Source organism: Prinia subflava, chromosome 20, assembly GCF_021018805.1.
Source record: "Prinia subflava isolate CZ2003 ecotype Zambia chromosome 20, Cam_Psub_1.2, whole genome shotgun sequence".
NCBI classification, from domain to species: Eukaryota; Metazoa; Chordata; class Aves; order Passeriformes; family Cisticolidae; genus Prinia; species Prinia subflava.
Genome location: NC_086266.1, coordinates 7,497,018 through 7,522,556, shown reverse-complemented (window position 1 = coordinate 7,522,556; position 25,539 = coordinate 7,497,018). Strand labels below are relative to the sequence as shown.

At 51.1% G+C, this 25,539-nt stretch overlaps 1 protein-coding gene across 4 annotated transcripts in view; it reads left to right on the top strand.

The window, feature by feature from the left end:
* The window catches only part of ARHGEF9 (Cdc42 guanine nucleotide exchange factor 9), a 192,449-nt gene that overhangs the window by 150,728 nt on the left and 16,182 nt on the right, over positions 1 to 25,539 (top strand). For all 4 annotated transcript variants that reach the window (XM_063416581.1, XM_063416580.1, XM_063416583.1 and 1 more), the window contains 3 exons: positions 1,313 to 1,545; positions 5,799 to 5,928; positions 13,767 to 13,898. In XM_063416581.1, the coding sequence (XP_063272651.1) occupies positions 1,313 to 1,545; positions 5,799 to 5,928; positions 13,767 to 13,898 (495 nt within the window). The remainder of the gene's footprint in view (positions 1 to 1,312; positions 1,546 to 5,798; positions 5,929 to 13,766; positions 13,899 to 25,539) is intronic.

Here is a 25,539-nt window from a genome sequence, read left to right as displayed (position 1 = left end):
TTCAGGATCTTTCAGGGAAAGAGCTCTAGAAATAACAAGGTTGTCCTCTTGTCTTACCAAAAGCCAGAGCTCTGCTGGGTTGTGCCTTTCAAAGCCTCCCTGCACAGTTTGAAGCTGAGAACAGGCACAGCTCTGGGCAGGGCTCACAATAACACACCTGTACCTGCACAGCCCTTGGCCGTGTGTCAGAGTGCAGGGCCCTCTCTGCAGTCCCTCCTTTCCCAGCACCTCTCCCAAACAGGAGAAGCACTGTAGGCTCTGTCCTTCCTCCTGCCTGGGCTGTGCTTTCTTAGAAATCCACGCTGGTTTGGGTTGGAAGGGTTGGGAAGATCATTTTATTCCAGGCTCTGCTGTGGGCAGGACACCTTCATAGTCCAGGATGCTCCAAGCACATCCTTGAACACTCCAGGGCTGGGGCAGCCACAGCTTCTCTGGGAATTCCATCCCAGGGCCTCCCCACCCTCCCAGGGGGAATTTCTCCCAATATCCCAATATTGTGAAACTTGAAATTCTGCAAGCCGCTAATGAGATTGTCCTCTGACCTTACATGTGAAAGTTCTTGGACAGCCTTGAAAGGAAAGATTAGATTTTGGACTGATAAAGATTAAACCTTATCTTGAATTTGGGAAAGAAAGCACAAGATAGATTAAAAGACTTTCTCCAAATTTCACGGAAAGTTTAGTCATATGAGCCAATAATAATAGTCTAACAATTTATAGCACTGCATAGAAATATGAATGTGTACAGCTGTCCCATTTCACTTGCAGTACATGTTGATTTACTCCTAAAGTGAAATATTTGATGGCCACACAAAATGGTGGTATTTTGCATTTAAGATAAACATGCAGGAATATACATGTATACCGACAGTTACATGTCTACCAATGTTCTGTAATTTTTTGTTGTTCAAAAATGAGTTTTAGTATCATAATCAGTCTTTTCTCTATCAAGCAAAGAGTATATTAGTATCAGAATTTGTTACTAGTCTACCAGATAGAACAATAGGAAATAACGTCAAATTGTTCCAGGGGAGATTTAGACTAGATGTTAGGAAAAATTTCTTCACTGAAAGGGTTGGCAAGCATTGAAACCATCTGCCAGGGGAAGCAGTTGAGTTTCCATCCCTAGGGGTGCCACAAGTGCTCGTGGCACTTAGGGATTTGGCATTGCTGGGTTGGACTCTGTGATCTCATAGATCCATTCCAACCTGAATGATTCTGTGATCCCATCGAACCCTGCCCTTCCCAGCGCTGGTGTGGCATTGATCAGCTGGCTCTGTGCCTGACCCGTCCTCCTCCTTCTGCCTTCACAGCAAGACGGCTTCTGGATCTATTCTGAGTACTGTAACAACCACCTGGACGCGTGCATGGAGCTCTCCAAGCTGATGAAGGACAGCAGGTACCAGCACTTCTTCGAGGCGTGCCGCCTGCTGCAGCAGATGATCGACATCGCCATCGACGGCTTCCTGCTCACCCCCGTGCAGAAGATCTGCAAGTACCCCCTGCAGCTGGCAGAGCTGCTCAAGTACACGGCCCAGGAGCACAGGTGACAGCAGGCACGGGGGCAGGGCTGCTGCCCACCAGGGCTGGGGCCTTTCTGTCCAGGGCTCCTTCCCACCAGGGCTGGGGCCTTTCTGTCCAGGGCTGCTTCCCCAAAGGGCCTGGGCTTTTCTGTTCAGTGCTGCTTCCCCCAGAGGGCTTGAGGTTTTCTGTCCACTGCTTCTCCCCAACAGGGGTTGGGGTTTTCTGTCCACTTCTCCTTCTCTGCCAGGGCTTGGGGCTTTCTGTCCAGTGCTCCTTCCCCCTCCAGGGCTTGGTTTTTCTGTCCAGGGCTCTTTCCCACAAAAAGGGTTGAGGTTTTCTGTCCACTGCTCCTTCCCACCAGGGCTTAGGGCTTTCTGTCCATTTTTCTTCCCAACAGGGGTCAGGGTTTTCTGTCCACTGCTCCTTCCCACCCAGGGGTTGGGGTTTTCTGTCCAGCTCTTGTCCCTGTGACATCCTGGATAAATGGAGCAGGACAAAGGGTCAGCAGACAGTTCAGTCTTCTCAAAGCAGCAATTCTCGATGCAGACACACTCAGCTCTGCTCTAATCAGACATGTGAACTAATTACCCTTGGATGTACTTTCTGATGCTACCAGTTAACTGGAAAAATTACTGAACAGCATTCAGTGGTCTGAGAGGCTCCTTCCCTGCTCCTGTGGGCACACAGCAGGTACAGGGCCAGGATCTGCAGCTGGGGAGAGAGGGCAGAACTCCAAACCTGTTCAGCTTTTCAGCCCAGTCCCATCTCTGGTTTTGCCACAGGGTTTAGGTTTAGAGGAGCACCTACAGTTTGATTGCTTCCCAAAATTTCCAGGATCTCTTTTGCTGCTGCTGAGGACAATCAGCCTGGCTGCCTGACAGTGTGAATCAGGAGCAATGCCTGTGATACCACCTGGGATTTACTCCTGGGAAAATAAGGTGAAAGAAAAATCAGGCTCTGTAAGAGCAGATTTGCTCCTGCCCTGCCAATTTTCTTTCCTTTTCCAAAACCCATTTGAAAGCAAGTGAGAACAGAAAAGACCAGAGATGTTTCAGAAAATGCTGCTGGTGTTTGATGGCTTGTTTTTCCCAAGCCCAGCTCTAGAAGAGCAAAGTGTGATTGATGTGAGCAGAAATGCATTGATTTGCTTCAAGCTGACCCACAAGTCTGAGTGATTCAGGGTAGCCAAATGCCCCAAATCACCAATTTGGACAAGCCTTTGGCTGCAGATCCAATTCCTGCTTTTCCAAAGACCAAATCAAACTTGGAATGGACTCATGGGAACTTCAGGGAATGAGAAAGCAGCTCTGGGATCCCACAGGTTGTGGCTTTTCCCCTCAGCAGCCACGTGAGGACCCACAGCACAGCCTGAGAGCTCAGATGTGGCTTCCCAACAGGAGGGTGTTTAAAATGACCCTGAGTTATTTTGGAGCCACAGCAAAGGGGATGTGGCCAGCGTGATAACACCAGGGTTGGGTTATTTTGGGAGCACATTCCTGTTCCCTTTGGGGTGTTTTAAACTCACCATGTTGTTAAGTAATCCCACAGAGCCATGTTCTGAGGAGCCCTGGGAGCTCTCCTGTGGTTCAGAGCATTTGGGTGACTCAGCTGAGAGCTCTGTGTCACTGGATTGCCATGGACACTCTGTTTCTCTTGTTTCCCCGTGCTCTGGGAAGGAAGGCAGGGGGAGGTTTGCTCACCTTGCATTAGGAGGGGTGAGCCCTGAAGCTGTAACAGCACGGGGAGGAAACCTGTGGCTGCACACAGCCAGTGCCACACCCCAGCCCTGGTGAGGCAAAACATGGAAAAACACAGGGCAAGCAGGGATGTGAGCTTCATCTGATAGAGGAACATGATCCTATTTTTGGTTTCTTCCTTCCTTGTCGCTCCCTCCACACCTGCAGAGCTGTGGATTTTCCCTGCACCAGGTCAGGACAGTGCTGAAATCAGAATCCAGACCACACTCCCCAGGGATAGCAGTGTGATGCTTGGCAAGGATCTGGACTTGGATTCTGATGGAGCACTGGGAAGTGGCCACTGCAGCCCCAACAGAATTGACAAACCATTTATTTACCTTCATCTCATGGTTAATGGGATCCTGTTATTGCCTCATGGCCAAATGCTCTGCTTCTGTTTTTTTTTTCTTCTAAGTTTTTGCCAGCTCTGCCACAGACATGGGCTGGGAGCCCAAAAAGTTCAGTCCCGAGTCTTTTCTTCATTACAGTGTGGCAGGAAAACACTGCTGGGGTTTTCTCACTGGAATTAGGGAATTAGCATTCCCAAGATAAAAGGCTGGCACCATCCCACTCTGCATGGAGGCAGGATGGGGGGAGCTCAGAGCCTGCCTCCCTCCAACTGCTGCCTGTTTGCAGCCTGGTTCATTTGAATTTTTTACAAAGCCACATCTGCTCACCTCTTAAAAATCTACTCCAGCTTAATATGAATTAAATATAGGAAGGTGGTAAGTGCAGCTTGCTGGAATCCTGAGCATTCGAGAGCAGAAGGGAGCTCTGGGAGTGCAGGAACACATTCTGAGGAGACTCTGCCAGGGAGTGCCCTCCCTCCTGAGCATGAGCAGCACTGCTGGGAGATCAGGAGTGACTGGCTGTGAACCTGCACCTCTCCCTGCCTCTGCAGAGCCTTCCTGGCCACAGGGACTTCCCTGTTCCCCTAAAGAACTCCTGGATGTTCCCCAGACCACCCTGATGTCCCCTTGACACGGCTCCTTTCCTGCCCTGCACAGCCAATGCTCCCTTCACACAAAGGGAAGCACAAGAAGTTCTTCACTGTGTAGCTCAATCCCTTCCATCCCTGCCAGTGCCCAAGGATGGGGCTTGGAGCAGCCTGGGACAGGGGAAGGTGTCCCTGCCATGGCAGGGTGTGGAGCTGGGTGGGTTTTGAGGTCCCTTCCCACCCACACCTCTCTGTGATGGATGTATCAGGCAGCCCATCACCTTTTTTCCTTTATTTTGCTGAAGGCCCAGTCCTGCTGTCCTGGAATTTGTGGGATTATTTTTAACCACACCCAGAATTTTGACATAAGAATTAAAGAAAAAACGAAAACTCAGCTCAAGGTTTCATCCGAGCAAGGATGCCAGAAGAGCAAATAATACTTTTTGTATATCCCAGTGTGTTTGTTTCTTAGTATTTATCCTGTTGAGAACACATGGAGAGGGGATCTGATTCCCAGCACTCACCCCTCTTTTAGCTGTCACCAGCACAATCCTTAGCAATAATCAATAAAGCCATTCCCCCTGCAGCTGCCCAAGATGGCAGTTTTTCTCATTAGTCAGCAATCAATAGCAGCCCTAAGTTAATAACACGTTGTGGTGGTGGTGTGGCAGCTGGCCTTGCCTGTCTGCCCAGTGGAAATGCACATTACAGCTCCTTGGAATGGAAAAGCAGGCACAGGGCAGGAATCGATGGCATTGATTTCAGCATCAGTTTTTGAAAAGACTGATCATCATCCTCAGTGGCCCTGGCAGGAGCCTGTTCTCACTCTGTGTTACTGCACTCACAGGGCCGTGCAGGGGAAATAAAAAAAAAGAGTTGCCTGATTTGCTGACCTGAAATCTGCAGTGAGAGTGAATTCCATGGGGTGACTGCTCTGGGAGTGGCTTGGAAGCTGCTCTGGTCTTTGTCTAGATGAACCCTTCTCTAAATGTTCATTTTAAAACCAGAAGAATGTGGGCCCAAAGACAGAGGCTGTGTCAGTGTTCAGCCTGTCTGCAGAACGCTCTCCAGCTCAGCACCTTGGGGCTGTGAAGGGCTCACAGTGGGTTGGTAGAGGCCAGGCTGGGCTCCCAATTCCAGTGTCCATTGAGCTGCTCTGTTGTGACAATCCAGATGGAAAAATGTTGCTGTAGGACACAAAATGAACCACACAGACCCCGTGAATTCTCAGAAGGCTAGAAAAGAGGTTTATTCAAAATGTGATTTGTTTATATAATGTTTACAGAGACCAATATGATTGGATGGGCAAAGTTAACACCTCTTCAACCACATTGGTCAAGCCAGAGGGCCATCAAGAAGTCCTTCTTCTAAAAAGAAGGAATAACATAGATACAGTTAGCAAAACATTTCTTTTGTGTCCAGCAACTCACCTGGGAAAGAAATATCACAAACCAAAACATCTCAGACACGAAATGAGGGCTACAGAAAAATCCCATCAGAGCACTGAGGGTCCCCCCTTGCCATGTCCCTTTGGGCTGGGGAGGTCGTGCAGGCTGCTGGGGGTGTCCTGCTGCCTCTGACAGCCTTTCCCTGTGTGTGCAGTGACTACAGGTACGTGGCTGCTGCCCTGGCCGTCATGAGGAACGTCACCCTCCAGATCAACGAGCGCAAGCGGAGGCTGGAGAACATCGACAAGATAGCTCAGTGGCAGGCCTCTGTCCTGGACTGGGAGGTACTGGAAACCTGGGTTGGGAGCTGGCAAGGGCACACTGCAGGCTGTTCTTGAGTCATCTTGTTCCCTGTAGTTCATTTCCCACAGTTTGGGATTCAGGCTGGGGTGGGGAAGGCACTGTCGTGACTTCAGGGTGGTATTTGAACATTAATGGTGCCCTAAGGAAAATCCAGGGTCCAGTTCCAATTTCATCACCAGCAACCTGCAGTGACTTTTGTGATTGCCGTGCTGGTAGGAGGTGAGAGCTGGAGCAAACTCTGAGTGCACTCTGCCTCTGTGCTGTGCCACTGGGGAGGAAGGAGGGAAGGACGTTAAGAAAATGAAGAAAATCCTTCTGGTGGTTGTTTCATGACTGGAAGCCAAACTGTTAAACTGGAGTTAGAGATGCAATTTGCATTTTATAAATGACATCCCACTTAAAGATATTTCTGAACCAGCCCTGTGTGTAGTGATGGTGTAATTAAGGAGCTGAGAGGCACAGGGAAGGCAGAGTCAGCAGAAGGATTCCTCACCAGCAGGCCTTCAGTCTCTACATTTGTGCCATGTGTTTGGAAGAAAAGCCATACTAAAATTATGTCCTCCCTTTCTTTTTGTCCCTGATTTTTTAAAATCATTGTATGGAAGTAATCCATAAATAGGGTTTTGCAGCAGATTGAGGACAAACGGTTTTGTAAATCCTCTCGCTGTTGTCATCAGCCCATGTGTTCAGCAAGGAGATAATCAGAGTGATGGAGCAGCCTTTCTGCTTCCTCACTTGTGAAGTCTGAAATAACTGCACATTCCAGTCATTGGGATCATACTGTGTAAATGAGTGTATGAGAAAGAGGCGTTAATCCCTTAATTATTTTATTTCTGGCTAAAATCTGTGAGGGCTGGGAGGAGAGGGAGAGAAATACAGGTGAATCACCTGTGTCCTCCTTGGCTGAATTAGTTTCATTGCTGTGATGGAGGTTGGGTTTAACCCTGGGTCTGGTGATAAAACACACAATAAAACACATAAATGCAGCAATCAGGGCTGGGATTGTGGCTGGCTGGGAGAGCAGAGAGCACAGAGGATGTGTGTGATTGTTCTACTGCTCAGGAACATCTCTCACTGCCACCAGACTCATTTCCAGAAGGAGGAAACTGCTCTGCAGGAGGCACAGGACCATCAGCTCCGTGCTCAGCCCTGGAGTGTGCCATGGGATGAGCTAATGGGGCTCATTTGTGAGCAGCTCTGAGACCCTGGCTGTAAATAAATCTCAGCTAAGGACAGATCCATTCCAAGCCAGTGAATATTCATGTGAGAGAGGGAAGCCAAGGTGACCTCCACGCAGGATCTGTGGAATAGCAGTTCCTTTTTCTCTTCCATTAGCTCAGTTGATAATTCATTTTTATTGAGCCCTATCCTTGATAATCCATTTCTGCTTAGCAGTACCCATTCTTTATCTCCATCCTATCCTCAGGAACTTGCCAAATTATTCTTCCAGGCTTTTTTCAGCTATTCCAGATTTTGAGCACATTATTGCAGCAACGTCCTTCAGCTTCTCATAGCATAGCAAAGCCTGCTGTTGGTACACTCAGAAACCCACGGGAACACAGCCCCTGGTCAAAGGAAAACGCTCCCCTTGCCCTGTTTATTCTGGATTTTGGATCAAGAAGAGTCACAGAGTTCTGATGAGAAAGCAGAGGATGAGAGCTGGGCCCAGCAGAGGATTTCAGTGCTTGATTCTTTCCTCTAAAGCAGTTCTGAATCATCAGATCCAGCCCCCACTCCACAGCTGTCCATGGAACAGCCAGAAGGATGCACAGAAACCCAAAATACCCAGAAGTGAGCCACAGTGTAATGCAGGAAGAGAGTGGGAGAAATGAAAAGATTGGATCTCTGGGAAGTGCTTGGATGTGCTGAGATGTGTGCAGGTGTTCCTTAGGCTCTGCAGACCCCAAATCCCACTTGGAGGCTGCAGGAGTGTCCCCAGGACGTGGAGCAGTGGCATTGGCTTCTCACCCAGCCCCCCTGAGGCCTCAGAGCTTTGTGTCCTGTGCAGTTTTGGGGTACAGGAGGGACCTCCTGGTGTGTCCCCAGCCTCTCCAGGCTGTGGGGAAGGCACATTTCTGCTTTGAGAAGACCACAGCTCCCAGTTGGTGTTTGCTGTCCCTGCTGTGCTGCTACAAGGCCTGTCCAGTCTGTGGGAGGTTCCCTGAGCAGGGACAGGGACCCACAGCTGTAATTTCCAGCTTTCCTGGCCCTGCTCCTGCTCCAGTCAGACCTTTCTGGACCTGTTCTGTCCATCCCAGTGACCCCAGAGAACTCCTGAGACCCCCTGAAAGCAGCACTTACCACAAGAGAACAGGAGCCAGGTGTAAAAAATGACTGTTTCAGTCTTTTTCCACTAGAAATCCAGGCAGGGCACAAACCAGAGCTAATCCCTAATTCCCACCACGTTGGCACTTCCTGAATGATTTCAGTGGCTGAATGTTTCAGCACGTGGAAATATTTCATTTGGAGGAATGTCTGTTTTTCCTCAGCATCTTGAGACTGATGATGCTGATTCCCTGCTCTGAAGTTGCATTTTTTTTGTTTCTAAATTTACCCATGTTTTGTGAGGAGATGGTGGAAAAAGATTTTTTTAAAGAAGAAGGAAAAGTTCCCAACCAAGCAAAAAACACTTAGGGAATATTTGAAATGTTCTCATCTATAAAATGTGTGTACATTTTCTTGCAAGGGGAGGTGTTGTTGGGAATGCTGATCCTAAAACAAATAGGAAAAGTAAAGGTGTGTCCAAGCTGTTTTAAGCAGAGGGGTTTTACTGAATCCCATGTTATAGGAATCATTTTTATCTCTCCAAGGGATAAAAATTTATCCCATGCATGGTCCCATGGTGGTGAATTTCAGGGTGAGTATTTGAAAACTGCAAATATCCTTGAGTTAACCAAAGCCAGAGGTTTTCCCCAAGAAATTTTGCAAGCAGGATCTGATTATTTAAATTGCCAGTGGGATCAGGAAAGGGTGGCCTGGCATGAGGGACAGCCAGGCCTGAAGTCTTAAGGAATTATTGGCAGCTTTGGCATCTTGAGACAAGTAATGACTGAGCAGAATGTTAAGGGAAGATTCTGCCTTCACTGGCTGCTGTAAATGAGGAATAATCCCAGTCTCTGTGAGATGAGTGCCTGTGGAATTCGTGGCAGTGTGGGTTTGACCGAGGAGCCTGCCTTGGTCTGTTGCCACCTGTGACTCATTTCTGTATTTTGTAACCTGAATTCCCTGCGTATAAACGGAGCCAGAGAGGTGCTGCCCACATCAGGGCCTGTTGTGCTTTGAGCTGGTATTGCCTCAGTGTTTGGGGCTTCCACCACCTCCCACCGAGCCCTTTCAGTGCCGTTCAGTTCTGAAGTGTTCCCTGATGTTCCAGCTCCATTCCATCGTCCCCTTGCTGGGAGTGGAACGCCCTCAGATCAAACCAGGGACATTCAGAGGCAGCAGAGCAAACCAGCACACAGAGCTGGCCCCAGAGGGGGCAGCCAGAGCCCATCCTGGGCAGCCTGTGCTGCTCTCTCCCTTCCCTGCTCTTGCCCTCTGAGGGAGCTCCAGCCCTCAAAGCTGGGTGGGAATAGCTCCCCCCACCACAGAGCAGGATTAAAAGAGATTTCCACAAAGCTCAGCATCATTCCTGAGTCCCTGCCAGCCCCAGCGTGGGCAGGGCTGGATTTACACTGCTCAGAGGCACATCCCTGCCTTCCCCTCTGTTCCTGGTCCCTCTCTCCTGCCCCTCATGGATCCTGTGAGCCCGTGGAACCCTGTGCCACCTGTGCCACCTGTGCCACCTGTGCCACCTGTGCCACCGTGCCAGCGTGCCCAGCTCGCTGGGCTCTGCTCCTGGGCAGGATCTGGGTTCTGTTCCCATGGGCAGGACTCAGCACAGCCTCCCCAAGTGCCCTGTACGGATGATGTGGAGGTGGAAAACAGGTCTGTGCTTCAGCACACCTGGAATTGCTCAATTTTATGCCTTTTCACACAGCTCTTGAACCACATCAAAACAAAATGAAGCAGAAATCGCTGCAGCAGTTCAGGCTCCCTCTCCAGCCCTCCAGCAACACTTTCCTTCCTTTCAGCCCAGTTTGTTCCTTACAGGAGGGAGGTTTTGTGGCTCTCATTTCCTGGGAGGAGATCTCTGGAGGTCTCTGATCCAACAGGAGGATGTTTGGCACAGGACAGAGCCTTGCCCATCAGATTGAACTTGCTATTTAAACAGATTACTTTGGTTTGTGTAGATATTTAGATATTTCTACCAAAGATTCCCACGGGGTACCACTATGGCAGCTTCCAAGAGTATTAAATTTCCATGAAGGAGGAAATACATATATTTGAGAAATTTAATGAGCATTGTCCTTTTAAATTTCCTCTTATTTCCGTTATTTATGGGTCCTTTAAATCAAGACTTGCTGCCCTTAATTATGTAATCTCTAATCACTGGCCTCAGCCTGATTCTGCATTACTGAATCCAAGAGTGCCACGAAAGGAAGCTGCCTGTAAGCACCAAAGTGAGGACAGCCTGCTGAGAAATCCTCCTGGGAAAAAAACCACGGCAGGGACTGAAATGGAGCCTTCTTTTTTCTCCTTCTTCCTTTTTTTCCTCCCCCCAGCAACAGAAGGTATCAAACCCGAGCCTGTTGAAGAAGACAACATTTCTGTGGCGTTCCTTTTTGTGATCTCAGTGTAGCCCCGGGTGCTAATCAGCCTGTCAGTCTCTAATTGCAGAACAGCGGTGTCAGGCACGAGAGAGCCCTGCTGGCTCAAAGGGCACAAAATCCCCTCCTGGTGCCCGGCAGGGACAGCAGAGGGCTGTGCCGGGGTGGGCTGGGGGCAGGGGGCAGCTGGGGTGGGCTCTGAGTGTTCCTGAGCCCAGGGGAGGGGAGCAGCTCTCAGTGCCAGCCCTGCACTGATCCCCTGGTGCTCCCCACATCATTTATTTCATGACACCCTAAAACCCCTCTGGTTCCTCCCAGCTGCCCTTTCCAGAGCCTGGTGGTCACTGCAGCAGCACTGGAGCTGGGATCCACATCCTTGCAGACAGCAGCAGCAGAGCTGACCCTGTGCTGTCACAGCCAGGAGTGGCCTGGGGACTCAGTGTGTCACTGCAGGGCTCGAGGGAGCTGACACCCAGCCAGATCTGGGTGACCTTCTGCTCCCATTACTGCACACGGAGGCTGGGGCTGTGAGGAGGAGAGCAGTCAGCTTTTCCTCTGGGTGCTGCAGGATGTGCACTGAAAACCCTGGATGCCTCTGGGGAGGGCTGAGGGTTTTTTTTGGAGGCTTATGGGACAAAATTCAGGCTGGAAAAGGTGTCAGGAGTCAGGGGCTTCTCTTGGCCACTCTGCTGCTGTGCTCTCCTGAACGTCTGCCAGTTTAGTTCAAAGCAACTAAAAGTTCAGCTTCTTCCTTTTTCAGCAGGGTTTGTCTTAACTTAGAAGGATACAGATGATCCAGCCTCTGTGGGAGTTGGAAAAAAACTGGAGAAGAAAAAGGAAATTTTTTTCCTGGTTCTGTACAGATTTGGAGGCGTGGGACTGGGACAGGCATTTGGGGAAGTCTGCCTGGAGCAGGGGTCGAGGCGTGCTGGGGGAGCTGTGGTGGCCATGGAGCTCAAAATCCAATGTCCCTCTTTGCCCCCCACCCTGCAACTGCCCCCTGAGCCCTCAGTGGGGACCAGGAGAGGATAATTTGTGCTCTTCAGAGAGTTATAACAGTGTCAGGACGAGAAAAGCCTTTGGAGGTTCAGAGGTTCTGCCCTGAGGCTCTGCAGTGGGAGTTGGCACAGCAGCCCAGGCTGGAGGAGCAGGGCAGGACCATGGACACGCTGCTCTGGGCCAGCCACGTGCCAGTCCCAAACTCTGCAACCTCTGTTTCCCAATTTGCTCACCCCAAGTGGGAAATCAGCTATTTCTAGCCTATAGACTGGATGTAGAAACTGTTTTCCCCACATAAGAAATGCAATACAAATCCCATCATTTCGGATCTGGATGTTTTTGGGTTATATTGCTTGCAGGGACTACACAGTTTGGATTCAGCTAATCAAGTAGAAGTGTTTACAGAGCCCTCTGTGTGTCCTCAGGCTTCAGATGCTACCACAGGAGTAAAAGACAAAGCTGGCTTTCTATTTTTAGCAGGCAGCCTCTCCTAAGCTCGCCCCCTCTCCTAAAGCTCCCGTCCATAGGCTTGTGGGAATCTTCTTCATGTAAGCTCCTGTGTAGCCAGGAAGGCTCACAATTTTTGGAGCTTCTGTATTTTCTCCAGAGGCCTCTTGTTCTGGGGTCGTGTCCCCCTGAGCTGTGGCAGCAGCCCTGGGTCCCCGGGCTCTGGCCAGGCTGCAGTGGGGCCCTGCTGGGGCACTGGGTGATGCCAGCCCATCCCTTTGGGCAGTGCCGTCTGTGTGCCTGGGAAGTCGCCCCTCATTAGCCCCTGGGACAGCACAGGCACAGGATGAGGCAGGGAGGTGGATAAAGCCCTGGCTAAGGCGATTTGGAAGTGTTGATGCTGCAGTGACTTCATGAAGCTGCTGTTATCACACGGCCCGGGGACACGGGCGGGCACTCCCAATCAATGCTGAGAGGTTAATTACACATTCACCTGAGCAGCACCTTGAAATCCTCACCTTGGAACCAGCAGTGGGGGCGACTCCTGGCTGTCTTGGCACCTGCAAGTGTGAGCAGCACCAGCAGAGTGTGTCTAGCTCGATGCCCCCCATAGCTGGCTGAACCTTGACAAGCTGTTCGCTGGGATTTTTGGGATGCTCTCGTCCCAGATATTGGTTCCAGCTTGGCATCAAAGCCAGAACTGCAGTAGTTCACAGCCAATAAGGAAAAAAATAAAAAAGCTCTTCTCTGTCTTGCTCCTGAATCCTGCTCCTGAGAGCTGCTCCTGAGAGCTGCTCCTGAGAGCTGCTCCTGAGAACTGCTCCTTACCTTTCAGCTGGAGCCATCCCCATCCTGCCTCCTTCTGCGGTGCTCCGCCGAGATGCCCACAGGGCAGGTGGTGGTGAATTCACCCATTTTTAATAAATAGATTTAATTAACTTTTTAAAAAGTCCAGCTCATTCCAATTAGTGGAGGGTGACTGCATTTGTTCTCTCAGAGAGTGGGAGAGAGAGCGCTGTGTTTTCAAGACCATCTGCTCATGAATCCTTAAAAAAAACTCGGGAGAGGAAAACAAGCGTTAGCCGGAGGCAGGGAAGGGTGAGGGCGCTCTGGCTGCCAGCAGGGAGGCCTGGCCAGCCGGGGTGGTCCTGACAGCATTTTGGAGCTGCAGCTCTAATGAGCTACGGGAGAAGGGGCTGGCAGTGCCTGGGTGAGTGAGAGGAGAGGCAGCAGTCCAGAGGGCTGAGCTCTGGCAGCCTCAGAGATGGGGAACTGACACCCCAGTGTGTCCCAGGCTTTTGGAGCTGGCTGGAGATTTCAGGAGGGGAACTGCTTTGAGATGCTGTTTTAAAGGGAGGGTGTGCAGGGAATTTGGTGCCCTGAATTCAAAGTGACTCTGGGGCGGGGATTTGTTTTCCTAATGCCACCAGCACCTACAGCAAGATCCAAGGGTCTGGGGGTACCTGGAGGGGGGAGTGGGGACAGTGTCTGGGGCAGCTCTTCCCCATTGCAGTGTGAGCTGCAGTGACCATGTTTCAAGCATCCCCCACCTCCTTCATTTATTCCCCTTTCTTCAGAATTATCCCCCAGTCCCAGTTTCTGGTCTGAAATCAGATGGGGTGGCTTTGAGAGCTGCAGAAGGGCCAAAATCTTGCTAAATCACTGCTTCTCCCTGACAAACTCATGAGTGCAGTTGACTCAGCCTCGTTCCCTGTGCCCTGCAGGGAGACGATATCTTGGACCGCAGCTCGGAGCTGATCTACACGGGAGAGATGTCCTGGATTTACCAGCCTTACGGACGGAACCAGCAGCGAGTTTTCTTTCTCTTTGATCACCAGATGGTTCTCTGCAAGAAGGTAAGGACACAGCTAAGGGCGTGCTGTGGGCAGGCTTGCCAGTCCAAAGTGGTTTTCAGGGCACGGTGGCTGTTGGCTACACGTGCAGAGGAGGATGTGGAGAGCCCTGAGGAAGGGCAGCCTGCATGCTCAGGGTGGGGAGCACACTGTGAGAGAGGGATTTCTGTGCTCATAGCAAATCCAGCCTCCACTTGCTCTTTTCATGCTTTCATCTCATGTGTCCCTGGTTTGGCTCGTTGCCTCCCTTCTCGTTTTAGGTTTTGGCTGCAGTGCATGATTTGGGATTAGATAGCCCTGCAATTCCTGTATGAACTACAAAAGCTGGCACTGGGGCTGACAGCCCAATTGCTGCATTGAGATGGTGATGAGCAGCAGCCAGGCTGTGCTGGGTGTCTGTGCTGGCGCTTGGGGAGAGGCTGTTTGAGCCTCATCCTCCTGTCTCTGCCGTGCTGGGTTTTGCAGGGCCCCTCCCTGCCCTGGAACCATGGAGAAGGTGGGAGGGCAGTGCAGGATGCTGCTGCTGGTGTGCTGGGTGTGAACAGCAGCATAAACTGTGTCCAGCAGCAGCTCTGGTACCCCTGTGTCCCACTGAGGTGACCCCAGGTCACTGTCACCACGGCTGTGTGACAGCAGGGGACAGAGCTCCTCAGTCATGGCTGTGACAGCGCAGGGTTTGCTGTCACTCCCTGCAGCCACACAGAACTGCAGGGGGTGTCCCTGGGACAGCACAGGCTGTGTCCTGTCCCAGGTGCTGGGCTCAGACAGGCTGAGCCTGGCACCCCCCGAGGAGGCCCTGCCGCCACGGGCAGGGCGTGGGTGGGACGTGGGTGGCTCCTGACTCAGCGCGGCATCACTGCCCCCTCTGCGGCCCGGGCACTGCAGTGGGTGGCACTGGCTTCTCCTGAGTCATGGCTCACTGAGATCCTGCCTTCTGGAATGCCTCTGCTTGCTTTCCCCTCCTCCTTGTTGTGCCTGTCCGTCCTCGCCCAGCCCTGTACAGGAACAGGCACGGAGCAGCAGTGGGAGCTGCAGTGAGTCTGCAGCTTGTTTCCTCTTAATGCTGACCTCCTCCTCTTTGATTGTGACCCTGGATTTCCAATTCAGGAGGCAGCATCCAGTCTGGCTTGCACTGGGTCTGGTCCAGAGGGGTACTGAGCATTCCCTTAACTCTGGGAAAATCAGGGCTGGAATTTCCTGGCCATCAGCACAAGTGGAGAGTGGTCAGCAGTTCACAGCGGGTTCCATCAGAGTTCAGACAGTGTCAGAGTCACACTGTCCTGCTCCCTTCTGCAGGAAAAAGGCGTTTTAGGAGGTGTGGAGGTGCTGCACCAGAGGTGCCTGCATGAAAATCTTCTTGTGGATTGTGCCCTTCCTGGCAGGGCCCCTGGCTCCGTGTCATGGTGTGGCAAGGCCTCGTGGCACAGTGTGTGTCCCCCAGGCCTGGGGTGGCAGGGCAGAGGGTGGCAGCCCCTCTGGTGACCCCGTGGGCACAGGGTTCAGACCCCTCTGCAGGTTCTCCCTCTGTGTCTCTGTTCCAGCATCAAACTGCAGCTGCTGCTTTTTGGCTTTGGGGTAGGAGGGGAGATGAGGTTCCAGCTGATCCACCCTGGTCAGCTTTCCTTTATTCAGAATGAGTGTCCAAATCTGAAATTCAGAGGAGTGTTAGCTCACATTTTGGGACCACCATCCCATATATAAAATAAATGTGAGTGGCTTTTAGTCTGTGCTGTCTTGACCTCCCTGACAGGTGCCAAGAGGCAGGATCAGCTCTGCTTCAGAGCTGGGGCCCCTTAGGGCACCATTTACCTCGAGGTTTGGGAAGCTGGGCCAGCCTTCCTTACCCCCTAAAACTGAGGGATGGAATATAATACACACACCCCTGAGAACAGCAGCTTTGGAACCACTTAGGATGGCACATCTCAGTGAATCTTCAGAAAATCTGCATTTGTGGGTTTTCTGCAGGTGTAATAAACTAATAGGTATGATACATCCCTCATCATGACACAGTCTATATGAAAATACTTTTGTTAAAATTATTATGGTTGATTTTTATCTCTTTGTTGGCCCAAAGAGATTTTAATAGAAATAAGGAGCTAATTCCATATTTAAATATGCCACAGAGGCTTCAGTTTGATGAAAGCATGGGAGATATTCCAAGTGGCTTTAGAAGGCAAACACTTATTTCAGACAGCATCCTTCACTCCTGCAGATCTTCACTGCAGTTACCTGCACATCCTCTTCTTCCTGACCTGTTTGCATCCCCTGGTAATTCAGATGCATCCCCTGGTTGGGGAGGGTGATACAGAGTTCCTGGTGGGACAGTTTGATATCAAACTGTCACAGAGCTCTGTGACAATTCTGCTGTTGGCATTCCCTGCAAGCTCTGCTGTCTCCAAGATTTGTTCCCCTGTGGGCTCACCCTGCATGTTCCTGCTCACAGTTCATGGGAGATGAGGGTTTTTCCTGCTGGCCCATGCTGTGTTCCCTGAGTAAGGAGTGCTGTTGGCTGTGCAGGTATTTCCAGTGTCCAGCTACCTGCTTTCACAGAAGGTGACACATCTCCAGACAAACCCCATCTGCTCTGCTCGTGTCCTGCTCTCCAGAGGCTTTGCCACCCCCTTCTCTTGGTGTCTGAAAGTGTTCCAAGATTGCAGGGCCCTTTTTTTTTTTTTTTTGGACACCTGGCCAAGGCATTTCTGTGACGGGGAGTAACTCTCAGGGATTGTTCCTGACATTATCACCTCGTTGTTGCCTGCTTTTTACACCTGCAAGACTGGGAATTCCTGGCTGCATTTCCATGACCACTCCACCTTCAGGCAGAGACCTGGGCTGGGAAATGAGTGATTACCCAGGGCTGCTCTCGAATGTGCTTGGCAGATTTGATTTCCACCACTGTGGGTGTACTGGAGTCTTTCTTCCAAGCAGGAAAGCTGCACTGAGATTTCCAAGGGCTGCAGCAAGTGGAGAAGCTGACACCATGGCAGGCACCTCTCCCTGCTGGCAAACACCTTGCAGAGCAACTTGTGCATGATAATTTTCACAAAAATCGTTTCCAAGCTTTACAGATAAGTCCCTTTGGCTTAGATTTTGCCACCAGAGACAGTACAGGTCACTTCCTCACATCAGCACTGAATTCTTGCCTGGTGCCAGGCTGTGAGGAGTTTGCCTTGTCAACTATTTCAGGGTTTAACAAACTGAAACCAGTTTGGATGCTGCAGTTCCTGATCCAGAGCCACTGGGAGAGCTCAGGATCCAGGTTTTCCTTGCAAAGCCAGGTAACTTTCAGCTGTTGGCTCAATGTGAAACTCTCCCAGTGAATTCCTGTCCGTGTTTCCTGAACCACAGGCTGGGACACTGCTGTGGGCATGAGGACAAAGCGGTTCCTTTTCCAAAGAGATGGTTGGGTACCCTAATTCAGAACTGCAGAATTTGGGAAGGCAGAAGGGAAGAGGCTGGGCAGGAAGCAGCAGTGCCTCGGTGTGCCTTGCCATATGTGTATAATCAGGAGAAAAATGCCTGTTCTGGGATGCTGGCCATAATTACCAAGAAATGAAGGCAATCCTGGATGATGGTAACACTAGAAGATGTTGCCTTAAAGGCACAGGGTCCACTTTCCTTAGCACCCTGAACTTGAGAGAGTTTGACACGGAGATGCTTTAGATTTGCAAATCATGGTACTTAGCATCCAGGCCTGTGACACACAGCATTAATTATGATCACTTTGGGGATGCTCGGGGTTCTTAGCAGATGAGGATCTTCTTTTTTCTGTTCTGGGTAATAATTTGAATTCCCCCAATGGGCTCCAGGCCGCTGTGGCACGAGGCTGGGAATGACAGTCCAAAGCAGGAAGGGTTAACAGAGCTGCTGCTCTGAATTCCCCTTTTTTCTCACCAATAGCTGAGCAGCCCCCGATGGGGCGCGGAGTTTGGTGTGTTCTGACAGCGCAGAAAGATCAGTGACTGCATGAAACACATTTAGTTTTCATTTGTGCTTTTTATGTGTCTCTTGTAATCAGGAGGCAATGCAAGCTCCAGCTTGTGGTTCATTGCTGTTGCTGTCTTCCCTTGAGCTGCCTGAGCAAAGCAGGTTGGATGGGAAGCAAAATGAGACCAGTTTAATAGCAGCAGCCAGACAGGCAGCCAGAAATAGCGGTGCTACAGGAGATGGAGTAAATAAAACAATCCTGTCAGACTCCATTGCAGTCCAGGTTTCCAAATGGGAAGATAAAAGAGACATTTCTGACTCCTTTCAGTGGAAGAAGGTCTGGCTCCCATGTAACTTCTGTTGGAAACACAAGGAGATCCCTGCACCAAAACAACAACCCTGATTTTATTACAGGCTCAAGAGGGCCTGTGGGACCAGCCAAAAATCTTGTTTGCAAGCACACAGCAGCCCTGGGACAGTTCTTACTACTTTAAGTGGGTTTTTGACTTCATCAGCACCTCCCAGCTCTTCTCTTTTCTCCCAGTGACACAGATCTCCACAAATGCCACATTTTGGGTCAGGCCTGGGCCCAGCCTGCAGCGGGTGGGGAAATGGGTCAGGCTGGGTTTCAGCAGCTCAGGAGAGACTCGGTGCTGCCCTGACAGGCAGAGCCTGCTGCTGGAGCTGGGGAGATTCCTGGGGTGTCCTGTGCAGGGCCAGGAGTTGGACTCTGATGATCCTTGTGGGTCCCTTCCAAGTCAGGATATTCCCTGGCTCTATGGGGTGGGCATAGGGATGACCAAAGAGAGCACAGTGGCTCAGTCACAGAGTGTGAAATGAAAGTTTTGGAGACCTGTGTTTCCCCAGCCCCACTGACCCCTGTGCTCTTGCCCAGCTGGTGCTGTCTGCAGGCAAGAGGTTTCTGTGGGACCACAGAGCATGGAAGGGAATTTGGATGCTCCATCAGTCCCTTGGCCAGCAAGTCCAGCAATTAACAGGGTATAGATTAAAACCAATTATGAGACAGCACTGCAGCTTTCACCCAGGGGTGCTCCAGGGAAGGAAACACTGCTGTGAATGGTCCCAGAGCCTGGAATGAGCCTTTGCAGGGCTGTGCAGGTGATGTGCCCTGGGCAGTGTCACAGGGGGCTCATGGCAGTGTCACAGGGCCTGGCCTTGTGTCACAGGGGGCTCCTGCTGACCTGGGACCTGCTGCCCCTCCACTGCCTGGGGGCAGCAGGAGGGAAGAGCAGGATGCAGAGGGACTGGAGGAGCCAGCAGGAAGAGTGCCAAAATCCAGAAAGGGCTGAATTTGGAGTCCTCCACCATCTGTGTGATTGTCTGGGCAGGGATCAGGTTTAGCCTCCTGTGACCATACACATTTGCAGGATGCTCTGCAAAACACTCTGTGCCTCACGTGCTGCTCCTGGAATTGCAGTGGGTGTAAATTTGGCCCACAGACAAAGCTCCAGAGCTGAAAACTTGCCCCTGCTGCTGTGGCCTTTCATCAGCACCATGTGAAGCCCCTCTGGAGAGGCCAGCTGAGCAGTGATGTGGCTGCACAAGGGTTAGGAGCTAGCAGCTACCAGCAGGCTGAAATCTCTAAGGCCCAAAAATACCAGGCCCACAAAGGGTTTGCCTTCTCCTCCTGTTATCAGTCCTTCAGGAAGGCACTCGCCCTGGCCTGGCTGCTGTGCAGCCAAGGGGATTTGGCTCAGGGTGGAGCAAGGCATCAGGATGCCAGCGCTGTTCCACTGAACCCGTGGAATGAAAATAGCATTTCCACACAGACACCCTCAGCTCCAGCCCTCCCCTCTCAGATCCCACTCTGCAGGATGAATCAAACGTCTCTTCCCCAGCTCAGGAGACAGACAGTGCTGAATAATTTGGCAGGGATCTGCCGACCTCCCCAGCACAGCTGTCCTTGTGCAGGAGGAGTTACATAAACTGAGAGCGCCGGCACCGCGCCTCCCCCAGGGACACTCTGGCGAGTTTGGGCTGGGAGGGGTGGCTGAGGGGCTTTGGGGGAGTTGGGACATCCCCTGTCCCTGAGAGGATCCATTCTTCAGCTCATTCCTGCTGGGCTGGGCACACCCCATTTCCCTCAGCCACAGCTGCTGTGTCCGAGGGCTCAGAGCAAAGCTCACAGGCTCTGCCATCCAAACTCTCAGCAGGGCTTAGATTTATTTTCTGATATCAAAAATATTTAGGACAAAAACACTCCAAAGGGTTCATTGAGCTTTAGGGTCTCAATTGGACCGAGGAGAGGCCCAGTGTGGTGCTTCACTGAGCTCTGCCATTTGTCACTGTCACTGCTCCATCTGAACACTCAGCCCACTGCAGGGTTAAATTAAATGTACAAGTGCTACAGAAAACTGGCCCCTTGGTGCTCATGAAAAGCAGGCCAGGCTGCTTTTGTCAAAGGGTCTCTTTAAGGTAAATTAGACTTTAAAAATGTAGGCTCGGAATCTTTTTTTAAAAAGTCAAAGAACGTTGAAAGCCCTCATGACTAAAGATACCCAAAGACATGGCAAAGTGGCAGAGTGCCATGCTTGCATTGCTCATGGCAGGTTGGGCAGAGGGAAGAGACAGAACAGGCAAGCAAGAAAATCAGGACAAATTTCAGGAGTATGTTGGAAAACTCTGCTCCTCTGCTCTGCAAGTCTGTGCCCAGGCCAGTGGGAAATCACAGAGGGGTGAGACCCACCCACAGCTCAGTGCAAAAGGCAACCTGGCCTCTTCCAAAGCTCTGCCTTTCCCAGACCATGAGCTGGTGTTTGGGTGCAGTTATTGTGAGCCCTGGCTTAGTCTTTGCCTAATTCCAGCACCAACTGTTCCCTGGTCACCACTGTTCCACAGCAGCTGCTCACCAGGGCAGGCTGGCCTGGGCTGTGTCAGTGTCCATCCTTGGCTGGCTGTTCTCCCCTGGGCACTGGGAACACCTCATCTCTGCTGAGGTGACCTGCAGGGGTTGCTGCTTTCCATCCCTGCCCAGACCCCCACCAGTCCCACCCTGGGCACCCCTGGCAGCGCTGTCCAAACTCCCCTGGAGCTGTGGCAGCCTTGGGGCTGTGCCCATCCCTGGGAGCTTGGGCAGTGCCAGCACCCTCTGGGGGAAGAACTTTCCTGAAATCCAATCTAAGCCTGCCCTGGGCCACTCCAGCCCTTCCCTGGGTGCTGTCCCTGCTCACAGGGAGCAGAGATTGGAGCTGCCCCCTGCTCTCTCTCGTGAGGATGTCAAAGACCTCACTGAGGTCTCCCCTCAGTCTCCTCCAGCTGAACAAACCAAATGCCCTCAGCTGCTCCTCCAGGCCCCTTCAGAGCCTTCCCCATCCTCATGGCCTCCTTTGGATGCTCTCCAGTGGCTAAATGTCTTTTTTATATTGTTGTGCCCAAAGCTGCCCCGGCACTGGAGGTGAGGCCGCCCCAGCCCTGGGCAGAGCAGGGCAGTGCCCTCCCCTGGCCCAGGACAGGCGTGTCCCTCGTGGCTCCGGGGCACTGCTGATGTTCTGCAGAGCTGGTGGGGATGGAGTGAGGATCCCCACTGAAGAGCCACCCTGTTGCCTGTTCCTCTTCCTCCTCCTCCCTGTGCCTGTCAGGGCTGGAGGGGCAGTGCTGTGCTGCCCACAGGCCTCCTCTGCCTCCCTTGGCTCTGCTGGCTCTGTGCAAGGCATGGGAAGTGCTGAGCTGTTCCCACACGGCTTTGAGCTGGTCAAGATCCACCATCAGAGCCCTCAGTGTGTCTCTCACCCATTACTTAAAGCTCCCCATTTATCTGTACAATAAATAACTGTCCTTATTCCATGGTAGAGATGGGGAAGGGCTGAGGGAGAAATGTCATTTCACCTGGAGCCCCAGGAGCTGCCCTTACGGGCCCTGGCTGCATCCATGCCCTCAGAGCACATCATTCCTCCCTGAGTCATTTTGAAGCTCCTTTGGCACTGGAACGTGCAGGGTTTGATGAAGGGGAGCACCAATAACCTACATATGCAGTGAGGAACGTGTAATGGATTATTGTGTGGCTGGCATCTCCTGTCCTGTCAGCTCCTCAGAGGGATCTAATGACTCACAGCTGGAAATGGCTCTTCCTCCATTTGTGTTTCACGGATGATTTGTTTTACGCATGAGAGGCCGAGTGTGACCCAGCACAGAGCAAAGCACAGCTCCTGAGAAAAGGCACCATCCTAAATCCAAACCCTGGCTTGAGGCCTCCCCATGCACCCCTGGACACCGCACACTCAGGGGTTAATAGCAGGAGTGTGAAACTCCTGGAATGCTGCACACTGGGATGGAGGTCTGGGACCAGGCTGGATCCTCTCAGGAGCTCATCTCCTCCTCGGGTGCCCTGTGCTGCTGGAACCCCTGAATGGCTTCTGGTCGTGATGCCATTTTGCACTGGTGGCTGCAGATTGCCCTACTTGTCATTATTGTTCTTTTTCCCTTTGAGTGTCCTGGGGCAGGGTTGGACCTTTCCTGTCCCACAGGCAGTGCCGGGCACATGGAGCTGTGCTCTGGACTAGTGGGGCAGAAAAAAGTTAGAGATGAAAACTAAAGAGCAGGAGAAGCAGTTCAAAAGGCAAGTAGGAGTCAAAGAGCTACTGAACAGTGATTTACAGGTGCAATCCTTCCTGCAGGTGTCCAAATCCACTACAGCAGGAGCAGAATTCCTTATGGGAGCCCATCCCAGCTGCCAGCTTTTCCAGTAAAGCTCAGCCTTGCTTTCCCAGTGATGGCCACAAAGGAGGTTTCTTTCCTTCCAAGCACACCTACCTAAGGTCACCTTCCCCCTTCCAGGAGGGGACAGTGCTGGGGGTGGCAGCAGAGGGGGTAGCCCAAGGCAAGGCCAGCCCTGAGCGTGGCCACAAAGCCCAGCCCAGCCCCGAGAGCAGAGCTGGGGGTTATGTAATTTATGTAATGTGTCACAACTTTGCTTTGTGCTCCCGTCAAACCACTTTTTTTGGCTTCATCTTTTCCATGTGAATCCTTAGTACAGATTACGTGAACAGACTGCAGAGCATTATTCAGAAGAGCTTAATTAACCTCAGCGAGGGGAAGAGAAGGAAATCGTAGAAGCTGTAGGGTAAAAAAAGATCATATTTAGACAAATAAGTGCAAATGACCCAGATGCATCAATTTCCTTCAGAGCCAGGCAGGCGGGCTGGGTGCTGTGCAGGGGCTGCAGGTCTGTGCCACTGCTGCCATCCCCACACTGCCCCAGGTCCTGCTCATCCCACCTGCCCCCAGCCCTGCTCCATCTGCCACCTCCTCTCACACCACCCAGGACCCCAGGAGAGCAGCCATTCCCTCTGCAGGATTAAGCACACTCAGATCATCTCTGATGGATGTTTGTCTAACCTTCTTTTGAAAATCCCCCAGGAATGCCATCCCAAGCCTTCCCTATTTTTTCTGCTCTATGGTTTAACTACTCTTCTAGATAGAAACATTTTTTTCCCAAGTTTCTAATCCTGATCTCCCTTGTGGTAAATTAAGCTAAGCCACAGTCAAAATGGAGAATAATTGATCACCAGGAGCAGCTTTCACATACTGGAATACCAACAGCACATTCCTTTTTAGTTATGGCCTTTCTAGATTAAACAGCTCCTTTTCTTTGGCCTTTCCCCACTGATAAGGTTTTGAGAGTCTTTTTTGGGGGTTTTATTTTCTTGCTCTTGCCTGATTTAACTACAAGAAATAATCTTGTTTGACATTCAGAACTGGCCAGTGCAGAGCAGCCTGTGGTCACCCTGGCTGAGCCACGGGCAGGATAATGAACAGCACCAAACGAACAGAGCCAACCTGTGAACAGAGCTGTATCCTAATGATTTCTTCATTCCTCTCGTTCTAATTCTCTCATGTGTCCCTGGATAACCAGGAGCAGGAGCAGCATTCCTGTCCCCCACAAAGCTAGGGCTCCTCTCAGCCTCTGTGGCAGATAAATCTCCATTTTTGTGCACGGATCTGCTTTGTCCTGCTGCCACACAGCACTTCCACCAGGCTGGTGGAACTATCCATTTCCCTCCTCAGCCTCACAGCTGCTTTCCTTAATCTCATTTTTTCTTTGACTCCATGGATATGCTGGGAAAAGGACAGGACAGTGCTGGAGAGAGCAGTGTGAGGAGCAGCTCCTGTCTGAGCACTGCTGCTGCACCTGGCAGAGGGCACACGGGCAGTATCCCTTCATGGCCTCAGTGCTCTCTCAATTTCTATCCTCTTGTCCTTTACATGCATGAAAAGCTCCTTAAAACATCAGGCCTTCTCTGCTGTCTGCTGGATAAATACCTGCATTTTCTTGAGCTCAATTACGGTGCAAGGAGTTTGAAGAGGGCCCTGCTTCACTAAGGAGATGAGTAGTGCCTGTTATTGTTTAAAAGCTGTGATAAAATATCCACAGATCAAATAATTATTGTGCTTCCCACATTATGGGTGAGAAAGTTTAGTCAGTTGGGAAATAATATCCATTCACTGGGTGTTGGCCATAGGAAGGGAGAATGATAATAGGAAATGCTGAGCATTAAAATGAAATTATCCAGTTGTTAATCTGTGGACTGAACTTTGTGGAACCAGCTGTGGACAAAGTCCACATCCAGACATGTGCTGCTCATGAGATGTTTGTGTGGGGAATAAAGTGTGTCTTATAAATTCAGGGTACCACTGTGGAGTTGATGGCCAACAAGTGAGGAATGGTCCTTCTTTTGAAGGAAAGCACTGGGAGGAAAGATGATCCATTTCCTCTGGAGTCATTATTGAATTTCCTTCTCCAAATGACAGTGGAGGTGGCAGACAGGGGCTTTGTGCTGTTGCCTTTTCCTTGTTCAGCTCAAGGCCAAGCCGCAGCATTTCCTTCTCTGCAGCTGAGCTGCTGCTTCCCCACTCCTGCATTTCACCAGCAATAACCTGTGGGGCCATTTGGTCTCCAGAGGCTCTGGAGATTCCATCATCTCCTCACTGCTCCTTCAGGAACTCCTGGGCAGCACCTTTATCTCCACGTGCAGTTCTCAGGAGCTCAGAGCCTCACTGGAGACAGGGACAGCTCCTGCTGCATCCCTCGAGGGGAATTGTGTGGACCAGCTCAGTCAGACACGTCCAAACCCATGGACTGTCCTCTGGAAGCACAAAGCTGGTGAAGCATTCACTTGGCAGTAGCTATTGAAAATAGCTCATAATGTTTTCTGAGTCAAAACCAGGGGAATAAGAGGGGAAAATATATTTAATATGGGTAACAAAAGAGGCAGCGCACAGAGTCTGGGATTTTCAGAGCTTGTGATTGTTGATTCTTGTAATGAACAAATCTTTATGAACAAATCTCTCCACAACTGTGATTGCTTGGAAAGGTCCCCTGGATCCGTCCTTGCAGGAGCAGGGTCTGTTGGGGTTGGTTCTGGAGGCTCTCAGCAGCAGGGGGAAGGGGAATGCTGTGCAGCGGATTTAAGGAGTGCATCCTCCTTCCTGTGAGGTTTGGTATCAGGGTTTTTTGAGAACGTGGTGCAGATAAATGTTCTCTCTAAGAACAAGGCCCGGCCTCCCATTAACTCCCTGTGTGGTATTGACCTGATTGATCAGGCTCCGTGGGGCTCTGGCAGCCTTTCCACAGCACTGAGGGAAAGAACCGATTGCCTAAGTTGGGACGAGACTGAAAAGATTTTCTCCTGCCTGTTCAGCCTGAAATAGCTTTTTCTTACGTTTTGGACTAGCACTATTTCAGGCCTACACCAGAGGA